Source organism: Mesoplodon densirostris, chromosome 6 (assembly GCF_025265405.1).
Source record: "Mesoplodon densirostris isolate mMesDen1 chromosome 6, mMesDen1 primary haplotype, whole genome shotgun sequence".
Classification (NCBI taxonomy): domain Eukaryota; kingdom Metazoa; phylum Chordata; class Mammalia; order Artiodactyla; family Ziphiidae; genus Mesoplodon; species Mesoplodon densirostris.
In genome coordinates, this window is record NC_082666.1 from 82,387,095 (window position 1) to 82,402,467 (window position 15,373).

The 15,373-nt window shown below is 39.9% G+C and overlaps 1 protein-coding gene across 2 annotated transcripts in view; it reads right to left on the reverse strand.

Annotated features, from left to right (window-relative positions):
- Positions 1–3,896: 3,896 nt before the first annotated feature.
- Positions 3,897–15,373, reverse strand: part of TRPM6 (transient receptor potential cation channel subfamily M member 6) — a 141,010-nt gene continuing 129,533 nt past the window's right edge. For both annotated transcript variants that reach the window (XM_060100901.1, XM_060100902.1), the window contains exons 38-40: positions 11,330–11,381; positions 6,742–6,848; positions 3,897–4,193 (exon numbers count right to left, since the gene is read on the reverse strand). In XM_060100901.1, coding sequence (XP_059956884.1) covers positions 4,060–4,193; positions 6,742–6,848; positions 11,330–11,381 — 293 coding nt within the window. In that variant the 3' untranslated portion in view covers positions 3,897–4,059. The remainder of the gene's footprint in view (positions 4,194–6,741; positions 6,849–11,329; positions 11,382–15,373) is intronic.

A 15,373-nucleotide genomic window follows, 5' to 3' on the forward strand; every position in this document is an offset into this window, starting at 1 on the left:
AAGAGAGAAACAGCAGAAACCACTTTTGTGGTTATACTGAAAAAAGTCCACTGAGCATCCTCTGTAAACATGAAATAATGGTCACATAATATGAAAAATGAAAACCCCTTATTACTTATTGAACTGGATCCCATGCTCACAAGAAGACTTTTAAATGAGATTCTCAAAGGACCTTATAAATGGTCTCTCATTATTGTTTGCCTTTGTTTGAAAAGGTAAGGCAAGTTACCTCATCTCATTGCAGAGTTAGGGTTTAAGACAAAGGTTAAAAGTATTATATAAAGTTAAACCAAATCGGCCAATGATAGAGACCAAGGGTTGTTATCTCTTGAGGACTGAAAGTTTCTTTTTGAAAAATTAAGCAACTTAACTAATTATTTTTAGGAGAGCATTTCATTATCTGTATATCAAGGTCCAGGAAGAAAAATCACAAAATAATAACTATGCTAAATAAAAAAATCAGTGTGGTTTCCAGAACCCTTTCTATTCTGTGTACCCGTCCATGTGGCTGGAGATCTGAAATGCTATTTAAGTCTCATTTTCCTTCAGAAGCTAACCTCTGTGGAATAAAATGCTGCTAAGGGGGAAAAAAATCTTTTCTGTCATTTGACTTTAACTTATGATAAATTAGCTTCAACTAGTTTCTTAGAAAATTGCCCAAGAAATGACTACAGAAAATTAAATACCAAGACTTCAAAGAGGCAAACACACAGCCTTCAAATTCCGACCTCAGAGAATAATCCTCCCTTTCTCATGCTTTGGAGAGATGTGAGTAAAGAAATCGTACTAGGGCATGGTAATGAACCATCTTTCAAATGACTTTTCTATCAATCTTCTTTTCAAACGGTAATAAAGTGATGATTATTTCTAGGCAGTTTCTGGGAAGTTATCATCTCATTTCAATAGTCACCAGTAAGAAGGACGGTACTCTGGTATTATCGCCACAACGATAAGGGCAAGAACTGGTTGAGAATTCAACAGACAAGGTGTAGGTTGTTAAAAGCTATTTCCTGGAAAATTAAAACAGAGAGAGATCAAAAGAATTGTGTTGGGTCTTAAGGAATTGGTAATCATTCCCTTCTAGATTAAAAATGCAAATCTGACTTATTAACTAGTGAATGAAATCCATTATCATGTGAGGGTTTTCTTATTTCTTTCAACAAATAATGTTGAAACCTTATTATGTGCCACACTTCGTGCTAGATGCCGGTGACTGATGGAGAAAGGTAACAAGCCATGGCAGGAGCATCTGTGTCATGACTTCTAGAACATGAGTGATCCGTCTCAACTCAAACAGTAACAACAAAAATATTTTTTTTTCAATTTTTGATTAAATGGTTGGTAGGGAAGTTTTAGTCACCCAGTACTTGTTCTGCAAAGCTACAGAAAATAACGGGGTAAGAAACACCCAAAACTATATCTGATCTCATTCCCCAGAGTTGTTAGAAGCTTTAAGATGTCATGGGGCAGAAGTCACTCCAGGAATGTACAGCCCCATGGAGGGGAATACCCGTGCACAGGATGCCTTCAGGAAGGACTCCCAGGAACCTGGCTGCTTCTCTGGTCCCCAGGTTCAGATTTCCATCTGTGAGATTGGCTAAGGGCTCATACAAGGATTATGCAATCCATTTTTCCTCAGTGGTTCCTACAACCAGCCCCATCTATGTCTTTTTATTTGCCCTAATTCTCTTATTCCAGTCTGAACCTATTGCCCACTGGCAGATAGGGTATGGAATACATCTCTGGATTCAACATTTGCCCAGAAGTCAAGTTTTTTAGCACTCACCAGAAATCCAAACTTGTAACAACAACCAAAAAAGAAAGAAACATGAGATATAACACTTTCTGAGGGCAAAGAAATGTTATGTTCATTGCACCCTCATCACTTACACACTACAGGGAAGGCACTTAATAAATATCTGTTGAATAAAATTAACCAAATGGATGAATTCATTCATTTGTGGTCATGAATCAAAGTCATGATTGTCACATTGGTATTTGCATGCAAGCTATCCCACAGTCACCTTTGCCCAGCAGCTGGTTCATCTTTTTAAAATGTTATTCTGGTGATTTTTCTTAAAAAGAGAGTGAGAAAATCATAACACCAAAAATTAAAATCAAAATATGTTTTTTCAAGTTCCATTCCAGGTAACAAATATTTGACCAATCAAGTAATGCTTTTAGTTTGGCTTGGATAGGCAAATTGCCTCCTTCCATAGTTGAACATGGCCCTGAAGTGAGCACAAAGAGATCCCTTATTGATTTGCAGAACAGGATAAAGCAGTTAAGCTCTGAAAAAAGCATTAACATTTTATCCTCATTGCCAATCAAGAAATCACCCAAATTTCCCACCTCCCACCACCCCAAAGACCAAAGTAAAAAGGCTATAAATCAGCCCTTGCACATCTCACAAGAGCCAGACACTATCTTTGGCAAATCAAATCCTTGGCTTTCCATCCCCCTATGCCTGGGCAACATTTCCCCGAAGTATACCCTGAGAAGGCAGGAGTGTTGATTTAAAAAGCAAGCCAGCTAATGTAAGGGCTAACGATAAAGGTAAGTTGAAAATTTCAAATCCAGGAGGTCTATTGCTGGTAGATTGGAACACTTTATAATGAGGAAAGGAGATGCAGGAAGAGTGGGGAGAAGATTCCCAGCCTTCCAACTCCTCCTTGTGTGAACAATTTGTGCTTGTTCTGAGGTAGGGTGACCCTGATAAGTGCGAAAGAGGGATGACTGATCCCCCAAACATGCTGTACAGCAGCGGTCCCCAACCCCCGGGGCCCCGGACCAGTAACGGTCTGCGGCCTGTCAGGAACCAGGCCGCACGGGAGGAAGTGAGCAGCGAGTGAGCGAAGTTTCATCTTCCGCTCCCCATCACTGACATTACTGCCTGAACCATCACCCCCCCACCATCCCCCACCCCCTGCAACCGGGTCCATAGAAAACCTGTCTTCCACGAAACCGGTCCCTCGTGCCAAAAAGGGTGGGGACCACTGCTGTACAGTGTGGTTTCCAGGGACCCTTTCTTCAGGTCACTGAAACTGATCACATGTGCTCAGGCCATACTTAAAATATACACTCCAGCACTCGTTAAGCCACCAGAAATCTGTATTTCAACCAGGCAATTACCTGTGAAACATGTTTTCATTGAAAAACCCCACCTTTCCTCATAGGACCTGACATAAAGTAATTTAGCTTGTAATATTATATACCCAGGTTTGAAAAAGGGAGTAATACTTTAGAGGTTGGCTTAGTCAACTCTCTAACCAATAGTGTCCCTGAGCATAAGGGAAGGGAAAACATTTCTTAATAATTTCTAGTTTTATATATCCTTGTTCCCTTAAAAAAAAAAAAAAAAAGGATGCAAGGGCGTTTGTTTTAGATTTCCCTTTCCTCTCTTCCAGAGAAACCTGAAATGCTTGGTTATCATACGATTCACTGACAATATTGAAACCCATCTAGATTTCACCAGGATGCTAACATTTTACTGGTTAGTTTGTACAGGAGGGTGCTCCAGCCTGTGCAAATACATCCTTACTCCATTGTTTTCCTTTGTGTCGCTATTCAAAGCCCTGTGCTGCTGGAAAGGAGAGGAGGGAGTCAAGTGACTTTTTTATGTACATATATACATAAATACAATAAGTGGGTGAGGTGATGAATAGTAGTGGAGGTTAGAGTCTGCACACATAGTAAGAAAATAAATTAAATTTATCTGCCTGGTTCTTTAGTGCCCAGCATTCTGCACCAAGGAATGAGGTATGAAGGAGCAGCATTCCTGGCTGAGTCATCTGTCTTCTTGTGCAACTTGAGGATGACGAACACACGCAAAGCACCCTGCACACAGGTCAATATCTAGGAGAACCCATTCATCATACACCAGTGAGGTCCTTGGGGAGGGGAGACATGAGGCTCAGAAGGCATGTCCCAGGAGGCCCTCAGGGTAAGGCCATCCTGGCAGAGGCTCTGACATAACCAGTGTTACATCAATCAATCTATGTTACCATAGAGTTCATAGAAGGGAGGGCAAGGGCTGTCATCTTCTTACTTCTCCCTTTTTTACAATCGTGTGAGGTCTTCTGGAGGATTATTACCCTCTTCCTCTGCTGGAGTCTCCTCAGCTGGTTCAGTTTTGATTTCAAGTCCAAAGGCGGAACTTATCCTTCCGGGGGAATAGTCATTTCTTTTTAAATCTGCAAGGAAGACAATTAAGACAGTTATAGAGAATCCTTAAGAACATAATATTCACACAGATAGATTGGACTTCAGGACTTTAGGCCAAGTGCTCAGAGAGGACTCTGCTCCCTTGGGCCACTGATATGTGAAACTCAAACCCTCAACCATGTCCAAACTACACCCCACCATGCCCATGTGTGACTCTAACTCCCCAGGGCTGTGTTCACTGGGGCAGGGGAGGCAAGCTTTGGTTGCTTGACTCAATACACGGTGCCCTATAAGTCATGACCTGCCCAGAGTTAAGTGAGGCCAAACTGGAAACAGGGCATGTTCACTTGTTGAATGATGGCAGAGCCAGAGAGTGCAGCCAAAATGGTGGACTCGGGATGTCAGTGGTCAGTTTTCTGCAACAAAGCTGTACCTCAGGTTTGGCTGCACCTATAAAGACTTCACCCAATTATCAGACCTTATGCTTCCTGAAGCCTCCTTCTTTAATTTCACAGGGAAATTATCAAAAGAAATCATTAATAAAGGTAACCCTTGGGGAGAAACTTATGGAGGAGAGTGACCTTTAAATGTTTGTAAACCATTGTATGCTGTGTTGATTAAATTTGTTAATCTTAAACATGCATTCCTTGTATTATTTTTAATGTTGAATGGGGATTATCTGGACATAAAACTAATACACATTATAGTTTAATAATAACCAACAGTTATTACATTACTTCAACCCTCACGCCAACTTTATGAGATAGGTGCTATTATACCCAGCTTACAGATAAGAATGAGGGCCAAGGTCACAAAACTAGCAAAAAGCATTTCTGGGATGTGAGCTCACCCTATGAATCCCATGCTCTTATACTACCCTAAACTGCCTCTCTTTAAAAAAAAAAAAGAAAATTAAAAAAAAGTAAAACATAAACAAAAAGAAAAATCACCTCAATCCTGTTTTCTGAGCTAAACTTTTTAAAATTCAAATTACCAAATGTTCAAGTAAATGAGGATATTTTTTATCTCCATTTAAATGTGTTAACTAAGGTTTTGAAAGGAAGCAAGGATTAGGTCCAGAAATGGAGGAATTATTGAATTACTCAAAAGCCACCACAGTAGGGAAAGAAAGAAAGGAAGAAAGGAAGGGAGGGAGGGAGGAAATCGTAATCATACAGAAGAGCTAACTGGATGGAAGCAGTGAGTTATGCCTCAAGGCCCCCTTTCTCCTGGCTGATGAGATACAGTCCTTGATCAAGAATGAGAAGCTGCCCTGCCCAGGAAACAATGAATCAGTCCTGGGAAGAGGTCAGCGCCTGAGGATGCTGAGTTAATGGGCTGGACTCCAGCCCGCAATCACGGGATGGAGATATGTGTCAGCTCCTGCCTCCCACAGGGCCCTTACCTGGGGGCCTGGATGCCACTCAGCCCAGCCCCCTCTCCTTCCTGGGCTCCTTCTGACCAGAGGAGGCCAGTGGGCAGCTTGGCCAATATGCTATGGACTGATCTCTTTGCCCAGTTCTTCTGGGTGGTTTGTGAGAAGGAGTCCTGGGCAGCTCCAAGAAGACATCGAGACCCCTCCTGTCTGTACTGCTCCAGTCTGATGTCCCCACCACCACCACCCCTGGCTAATAAGCTATTTCCCACAGGAACTGGAATCTGCTCCACATCCCAGTCTTCTGCTACCTCGTGCCCACAAGGGCAACTCCTACCTCTAACTCCAACAAGATTAGAAAGTGCCTTTCTTTGTTGTAAATTTACACCTACTCCATCTCAGGTTACAATGGATGTTGATCTTTTACTGATTTCCAATTCAGGGTTTGATCATTTATGATAAGGCTGGAAGGGCTACTCAGCTTAAAAGACGTGAAATTCCATTCTAAGGGCAAGTGTGGCGCAACCTTAGAAAAATAGTGAGCAAGCTGAGACAGACATAAAGCATCCCTTCTGAGATAAAAGGAAAAAATGCAGCAGAGCTGGGGCTGCCAGTCTGGGGGACACAGACCTCCAGCCACTTATTTTTATGTTAGAAATATTTTTCTGTGCTGACTCTATTAGTTTAAGAGAAAGTGTGCCATATTATCTCATCAGATTTTTAAAATATACTTTGTGATGTATGTTGAAAGTGGCAGGTTTTCATAGTGAAAAGCACTACTTTAATTGATAGCTGTTGTTTCCCTCCATGCCACACCCTCCCAAGTGTCCAATGAGTAAATAAGAATAGAATAGAAACTCTGTGGGCACCACTCAAGACCCAAAGGGGAGGGGGCGGGGCAGGGAATAGAGACCTGCCTCTGTCCAATTTTGCCCCAATTAAGTAGGAGGAACTTTTCCCTTGGAGAGACTGTGACAAGTATTGGGCCCAATGTTGTTTTATCACATTTTGGCAGAACCTGAAGTAAATCCCTGTCCTTTTAATCCCTTTAGAGACTTGAAAAATTTGCAGTCAGAAAGTCAGGCCTCAACTGCGAATGAGATAAAAATGTGATTAAGATTTTCTACTCTATCCCAGGTTACAATGGATGTTGTTCAATGAGAGATTTACTTAGAGAAAAATAGAATTGTTTGGGGGCATACCCGGGAGTTTGAGCTTCCGGCAGCAGGAGTTGCAATGATGTTTTGCAATGAAGTTTCTAATTGCATCTTCCCCTAAATTGGCTGGGCCAAACACCATTCCTCTTGATCTAGAGGAAATATCAGAATATCAATTAGATCACAGCTCAGAAAAAGGAGCTCAACTAGGATTCTCTGAGATACCGAACAGTATCCCATAGTAACCCAGTAAACTTGAAGGAGCCAACAAAGAACAGAGCACTTTGGGGAAGCAACAATGTTAGGTTTGCAAATTTAAAATTCAAATGCACTTCAATCTTTGGACCCAACTCCAAGACCTACTGTGAAACTCATTTCCACGCTAATCTGATAGAAAAGTGAATTTTCTATGTACCACATTAAAACAGAATACAGTGAGACCCTTTTTAATGCATATGAGGTGAGAGAATGACATTCATTACCAACTGTTCTACTAGAATACCCGAAAGGTAAGTATAAAGTAAAATAAACTTGGTATTGGAACACCCCTTCTGAAAAAATTGATATGCATTGTTTCAAACCCAAATACTTTTCTGAAAATAACCAATGTCCTCAAACACAAAAGCCCGACAAAACCCGACGCCCAGTATTCATGGCTCTTTTGATAGCTACTTCTACCCTGCAAACTGCTATAGCTGGGCTCTTTGTGAAAAGACAAGACAACTAGGAGATGATGATTTTGTGGAAGTAAGTCAGTATATCTTAGGCACATTTTTAACACTCTATAATTATAATAGATTCTTAGCAGATTTTAGGATCAACGTTCATCCATTATTTGATCATTCACAACCATTATTCTTCGGCTGACACTCTACACACCAAGGAATAGAGCACACCAGAAACACTTCCAAAGAAACTTTATGAAAGCTAATATTTTATTTTAATGACATGCAGAGTGGGAAACAGCACATTTTAAAATCTGAACTCAATTACCGCTCTTAAATACCACGTCTTAAGAAAAAAGAAAAGCAAACTATCACAAAAGGAAACAATAAATTTCGCTTCTAAGGAATGCGGTTTTTCAAAAGGGATGTGGTGTAAAAATGGACTTTTCCATCCGAGTATTGAAACATTTATCTCAATTTCCACTTCCTTTTGGCAGAATAACAGTAGCTGCTCTGAAGATGTGCCAAGCTCAGAATGAGGGTTGATGTCAGTTTGATCTCAGATTGCCTCTTTGCTCTGAGGCGAGTAGGTGGAGGAAATCTCTTGGGAAGACAATGTGAACAGACACCCAGGATTAACTTTCCTGGTCACTCAATCGCCCTTACAAAATACGGCTCTGGTGGTATTTACCAGGCTGCATAAGCTGCCTCTGTTAACTATTCCTCTTTCAATCCATCTGGTAAGGAACCACTTCTATAAGGTGAAACCAAATATGGCAAAGAGATAGAATCACTCAATATTTAGTATGGAACTCTATGATGCTGATAAAGTGAAAAATGAAGGCGTTACTTTAGTAATTAAAACTGAAGCATTCCTTTTATAGTCTCTCTGGCATGACCCTGTTGGAATATTTCACTCGTTTGCATTCCACACTGCCATTTCCTTCCCAATAAAGCATGAAAGTTCCCAACTTAGAAGTGTAACATTGATTCTCAGATAAAAGCTGTAAGCAAAATTGTTTCCCTCTATGAGATTCGTTAAAGTTAAGACAAAAGAATCAAAATTACTATAATATGTATGTATCGGGCGTTCGACCACTCCCTGTGCAGGGGAGAGTGAAGGAGGGCTGTAGGGACATTCATACGCCATGCCTACAGCCTTGCAGTCTCAGATAACAACGTTTGAAAAAATATACAACCGTTTTCCAGATTTTTCACAGCACAGGAAAGCAGGAGGTAGCTTGGTTCCACCTTCAAGGAAATGCTAATTAGTGTCATGTACACAGAGATTTACTAAAGAACATCCCATCATCATCATCATCATCATTATCATTTCATACTTGTCAAATGCCCAAAACCATCAAGGCAGTAAGTGAAAAAAAAGGTGCAATCCCAAACTACCAATAACACTGAGGCAGCCTCCACTGAAGGTCAATGACCTGAGGAACCAAGTTAAGTGGCCAGAAGGGATTTGGGGGAGCAGGTCTGATGACTTTGTCTTCATGTGCAAAAGGTTGGGGAAAGTTAAGAGACAAGAGGCATTAGAGACAATATCAGAATTTGCACCACAAAACATCTTTCCTTTTGGTAGAGGATCATTCCCTTTCATTGACCCCCTTCTCCTCATTGCCATCTCCACTGAGCTTCAGTTTTCTCATTTGTGAACTGGGATTGAAGACACTTCCTTCCAAGGTTGTTGTTAAGAATAAAACAACATGTGAAAGCACTTGCTTCTCAACCTTTAATTTATACCAAAACACCTGAAGATCTTATGAAAATTGAGATTCTATTCAGGAAGTCTAGGGAGGGTCTTGAGAGTCTGTGTTTCTAACAATCTCCCGGGTGATGCTGATGCTATTGGTTCATGGCCGGTGCTTTGTGTAGCAAAAGTTTAACAAATAGACGGCATCCCAAAATGCCGTCTCATTGAACTGATTAGATGTAATTCACCACATTGTGAGAGAATACTACTTATTATCTTCACCATGAAGACCAACTGCACCCAAAATTAGGTGACCCCACAAAACCAGGCAGGCTACAGTGATACCAATCTATCAGCTTCCAAAGTTTATGACATCCTCAAGTCATAAAAAATAAAGTTTGACATAAGACAGAGGCTCCCAACCCTGACTGCCCATTAGAATCACATGGGGAACTTTTGAAAAATACAGACATCAGGGTCCTATACTCTGAGATTCTAACTTGATGCTAATTCTGAGCAGCATTTTTTCTTAAGTTCCCTAGGTGACCCTAATAGAAATTGAGACCCACTGGCCTATAGAATGCAGTTAAATACTCAACTGTCAAGAGGAATAATATAATCTTCTTAGAATTCTAAAAGTTGGAAATATTCAGGTCATATTACATATATATACCAAGGTCAAAATTTAATAAATGATAGAGTATACATCAACTTGATCCATTTTATATGCAAAAAAAATTTCACTGCAAAATTATAAAGGAAGTACTTGTAATACAGGTTCCTACTAAAAACCCTTGGGCACACTGGGCTGCTGAAGAAATAATATGTATTTTTAGCCAAAAACACTTCAACTCTGCTAAAGTGAAAAATAACAAAGCCTTTATCTGTACCCTAAGGGTTACAACATGAACTCCATGGTCAAATATCATGGGGTTTGGATTCACAGGAGCAACATGGCTCACCTTTATCTTCTCTAGCTCTCTTAGTTCACAGGAGTAGCTAATACACTTTTAGATGTACCTCTTTGCATAGACGCCTACAAATGGTACCATATTTAGATTAAATTGTTCAGTAAAAGAACAGAGCATTAAAGCAGTGAATATTTACAATATGAGTCCAACAGGAGGGAAGTGAAAGTTTCAGATTTCATCATATATGAATTGCCCACTTATATAATTATATATGTGTGTGTGTGTGTGATTTACAACTCAGGGGCCAAGTATAGACACTTAGGACAACTAAGAAATTAGAATTTTGTATGCTAGCAGTTCTCAAAGTGTGGGCACTAGGCCAGCAGAATTAGAATCATCTGGGAACTTGTTACATTATTTGGACCCATCCCAAACCCACTGAATCAGAAACCGGAGTAATCAAAGGCTGGGGGTAGGGGGCAGCAATCTGTGTTTTAACAAGCTCTCCTGGTGATTATGATGAAAGCTCATGTTTGAAAACCACTGTCATCTGCCATGTTGATCCTCCCTTAATCATCACCATCTCTTCTTTTTACTCCACCTTTAACAGAAGAATACCACCTCCTCTACTACCAAGTCTTCCCAAAAGCCTGCTTATGGGATAAAATGCCCATGGGAAGTCAAAGGCTAGGCAGATGACTCATCCTTCTGTATAATTTACACTTCAGTCCTGAATTAACAATCTGATGGCTCCATATTTAAGCCCCACTGTTTTGTCCTCTCATAGATTTGCTGTTACTGAATACCACACTTCATGCCCTCAGCTTTCATTTTATAGGCATGTAATGGAAGACAGTGCCCATGATAAGATGCAATGACTCCACTGTGATGACAACAAAGGAAACTGTGCTACTCCTATGACATTAATTGTTTTCATGTCAAAGCTAGGGAGGCTGAATTTACCCATATTTCTCTTTTGTCTGGGCCACTAGAAAACTCAGAGTCAAATTTGCAACAAAGTTCTGACCACTGCATTGGTCTTTATACATAGTTTCCATTTTTGTGTACTAACAACTCCAGATTTAATCTTATTTTACTTCCTTATTTTCTTTTTGCCCCTATTTCCTAATCTATGCATTCTTTAAAATCTTATTGTATTTTAAATCTTATTGTATTTTATTGTATTGTATTTGGATGTAGATATTTTTGGATATAGATATAGATACAGATATAGATAAAAGGGACATCAAAACCTTTCTAGGATCTAGGCAAGATATAGAAATGTTTAAAAATTATTTTTAAGAAACCATGTACAATGTGTTAAATGCAATTTTCTAAATGATAAATTAACTTACTGTTTTTCTTCAGGTTTTATAACAGATGGATCTGTCAAATTTTCTCCAACACCTCCAAAGAAAAAGAAAATTCATTTACCAAATGGGGAATTTCATTTTCTCAGAAATTCAAGAAAATAATAACCAAATTTAAAATTCTTTCTTATACCTACCTTCTTTCCACCCTGTAGTAAACTCAACATCATGTGAATTAACTCTACTATTAACTAGACACCCACCCTGTAGTAAACTCAACATCATGTGAATTAACTCTACTAAATTGTCCAGGCAAGTCTGAAAACTTTAGTTGATGCCCTGTCTCCCGCAACCCCCTCTATTATGCTGCAATAAACCTCTAGGCTACAAAAAGTGTTTCTGTGATGTGTTCACAGTTCCTGATAATAGCATCCATCATTCATTTACCACTTGTACATACCAGACATTCTAATTTTATTTTTTCTAATTTTATTTTTTCTAATTCTTGGTAATCGTGAAAGAAAAGTATTGGCATCCTCACAGCCTCATTTTACCAATGAGTACATTGATGTTCAAAGAGATTTAGCAACTTGTCAGAGGTTGCACAGACCACAAGAGGTCATAACAGGATTGAAGCTAAGCCAAAGCTTGTGTCCTTCCCCCTAGTCCGTGGTCTCCTTAGATGGAGTCCATCAGTGCTCAGAAAGGTACAAAGTGCTGTGTGGTTCTGCAGGTATCACCTCCACTCCATCAAAGACACATATCAAATGCCATATATATATATAGCGTTCATAAACAGAAGAATATAAACACCGCACATGCTTGATCTGGGTGCTGGTTACACACACGTGTTCAGTTGTGGAAATTCTTTGAGATGTACTCTCATGCTGTGTGTAATTTCCTGAATGTATGTGATTCTTCAATAAATTTTACTTCTTAAAAAACGGCACCAATGCATAAAAGGATAACGTGTCATATAAAACTAACATTTATCAAAACAGGGATCAACACCAAAGTGAATCTGTTATAAAATGCGAATGGTGGTGAGACTGACTTCCAAAGGCAGCATTTCACAGGTGAGCCAGTCAGACAGGTGAATGCACCATGTGGGATTGTCCTCTAATCAGCACTGGTCCTCTTGCCTTGGAAGAGACCAACCTTGGGGGAAATTTATTTAAAAATCAAATAAAATGTATAACATTGTTGTATATTTCTATTTGTTAAAAAAACACATTTTCTAACCACTATTTTAAAAAAGAAAGATTTTTACTATGTTCTGTATGTTTTACCATATGTTAAACCTTTCACAAGAAAATGTAATCCTTATAGTTTATAGACCATTCCCCTGAGAAACTGACTTCCTTAGGAAAATAACCTAAGTAGGGAGTTTTCAACCTTTTTTGGGTCATGACCCTTTTGGCAGTCTGATGAAGCTAAGGGATGCCCTTCTCAGAATAATGTTTTTAAATGCATAGTTTGAATACATAAGATTACAAAGGAAACCAAATGATACTGAAATACAGTGATCAAAATATTTTTTAAATTGTATTGCAATACACGTGCTTCTTTATTAGTATGTTAAATAACAGGATCAAGCACAAGTCTAATAACACTATAACATCCAACAAGTAATAAATACAACCAGTATTTTGAGATATCTGCCAACACTGCAATGTGCTATGTTAATACCTGTAATTGCTATTGCAAACAGTCACGGGTACTGCTAATGCCACTGTGATCTGTCGTCTCCGTTATAACTCAAGGAAATGATGAATTTCAGCTATAGGTTAATGAAATAAAGGTGTAATTTTATTTTTTAAATAAATGTATTTATTTATTGGCTGCATTGGGTCTTCGTTGCTGTGCACAGGCTTTCTCTAGTTGCAGCGAGCAGGGGCTACTCTTTGTTGCGGTGTGCGGGCTTCTCACTGCGGTGGCTTCTCTTTGTTGCAGAGCACAGGCTCTAGGCACACGGGCTGCAGTAGTTGTGGCACGTGGGCTCAGTAGCTGTGGCTCACGGGCTTAGTTGCTCCACGGCATGAGGGATCTTCCCGGACCTGGGCTCAAACCCGTGTCCCCTGCATTGGCAGGCGGGTTGCTAACCACTGCACCACCAGGGAAGTCCCAAGGTATAATTTTAATTTGTTTTTTCATCAAAGTACACAGATCCTCTGAATTCTACCCAGAGCCCGTTTCAGAACCCTTGGCTTAGAATCTCTTTGTACACTGATTTTGAATAGGGAAAGGGAAAATAAGTCTGAAACACAGGCTCAAGGGGCAGTATGCAAGATGTGCTTTGTTTTTTAAAGAAAAAGTCATATGAATAGGCTGGGTTCTTTATGCTTTTCTCATTACAGATATAAAAAGGAACAGCCTGGGCTGCCCTGGTGGCGCAGTGGTTGAGGGTCCGCCTGCTGATGCAGGGGACACAGGTTCGTGCCCCGGTCCGGGAAGATCCCACATGCTGCGGAGCGGCTGGGCCCGTGAGCCATGGCCGCTGAGCCTGCGCGTCTGGAGCCTGTGCTCCGCAACGGGAGAGGCCACAGCAGTGAGAGGCCCGCGTACCGCAAAAAAAAAAAAAAGGAACAGCCTAACAAGACCCTAACTATACAGCAAACATGTAGCAAATAAACAGAACAACTATGTTTAACTATGTAGTAAATAAACAACAAACAGACAGCCCATGTACCCCCCAATAGAGAGACTAAAGGCTACAAATCCTTCACACATTTAAGCTCAGACCTGACTTTATGCCTACAATTCCCAGCAGTGATGAAAGCTTTAGGCTGACTGACGTCTGAGTAAACTGTAAATTTAAGCTGAAATACACACAATACCTAAAGAATTGTGGAAAAGGAGGTTTTATAGGGGAAAAAAAGTCTATCAAAATCACATCAGCTCCCATTTAATTTCAATCTTGTAGCCTGTTAAATAGGCAGAAGTCAAAGGATCTGGGTCCCACTCACAGCCCCATCACTCCCTAGTTGTGTGATCTGGACACCTGCTTTAATCTCTGAGTCTCAACTGTATCACCTGAAAGTGTGGATAATCATGGGCCTTATCCTATAGGGTTACTGAGAGGATTACATGAACTAGCATATACAAACTGCTTAGTGAAATGTCTGATCCAGAAGAAGCTGAAACATGTCAACTGCTATTTTTGTCTTTATTCTATCAAGAGCTCTTGTGAAGTAAAACTATTTTCTTACCACTGGTAAAATCATGTTCTGATTATCTCACTTTCCTAAAGTACTATTTCCTAATGAATAGAACCTCCTATAAGACTGAGAGTAAAGGGTTTCTACAAACCTTTATATCCCTAAAACCAATCTGACAGCTCAAAGCTTAACTACTAAAAACATCTTTTGGGACCCTTGAATGGCAGAAGGGGCCTTCCAATGAGTTAAAAAAAGAAAGCAATTCAGAGAACCAATCATGCTGCACCACCACACCCACTACTACCACCCCAGCCTCTCCCGGCTACACAGGAGACACCCAATTGGCAAACTTTAACATAGGTGCCCATCCTACCCACATACGTAGATATTTGGAAGACATGAAAGACAATAAGACATTTTAAGATCTAAAAATTCCAGTGCTATCTCTTTACTGGCATTAACAGAGTAAATGCCCATGTACAGGCAATACATAGCACATCCTTATGAGAAACTCAGAGACCTACATTCTGATTCCAATCACCTTGGGATGCATCAATGAACTTCTACATCAATGGAAAGAAGTCACCTTCCTTGTAGCAGCAGAATGCACCATGCTGATGCTGATGCTAATGCTGACTTATACTGGAAACTGTTTTGTTGAATAAAAAATTAATATCTCCAAAAGTTATTTGAAAAAAAAATAGCGAGCTTAAAAAAAAAACATGCCACAGACCACTGTAATTTGAAATACAATTGTTTTTCATTCCTATTGCTGGAAACTAAATACTGGATTTCATGTATAAGGATGACGATTCAGGCTCTCACGTGTAAGATTTTTAAATGGAAGGAGACTGGAAGACTACAGTATAATTACAAGTGATCAGAAATTAGTCAAGCCTCTCCCTAGATTTCAGCTTCCTGGCCTGATGTG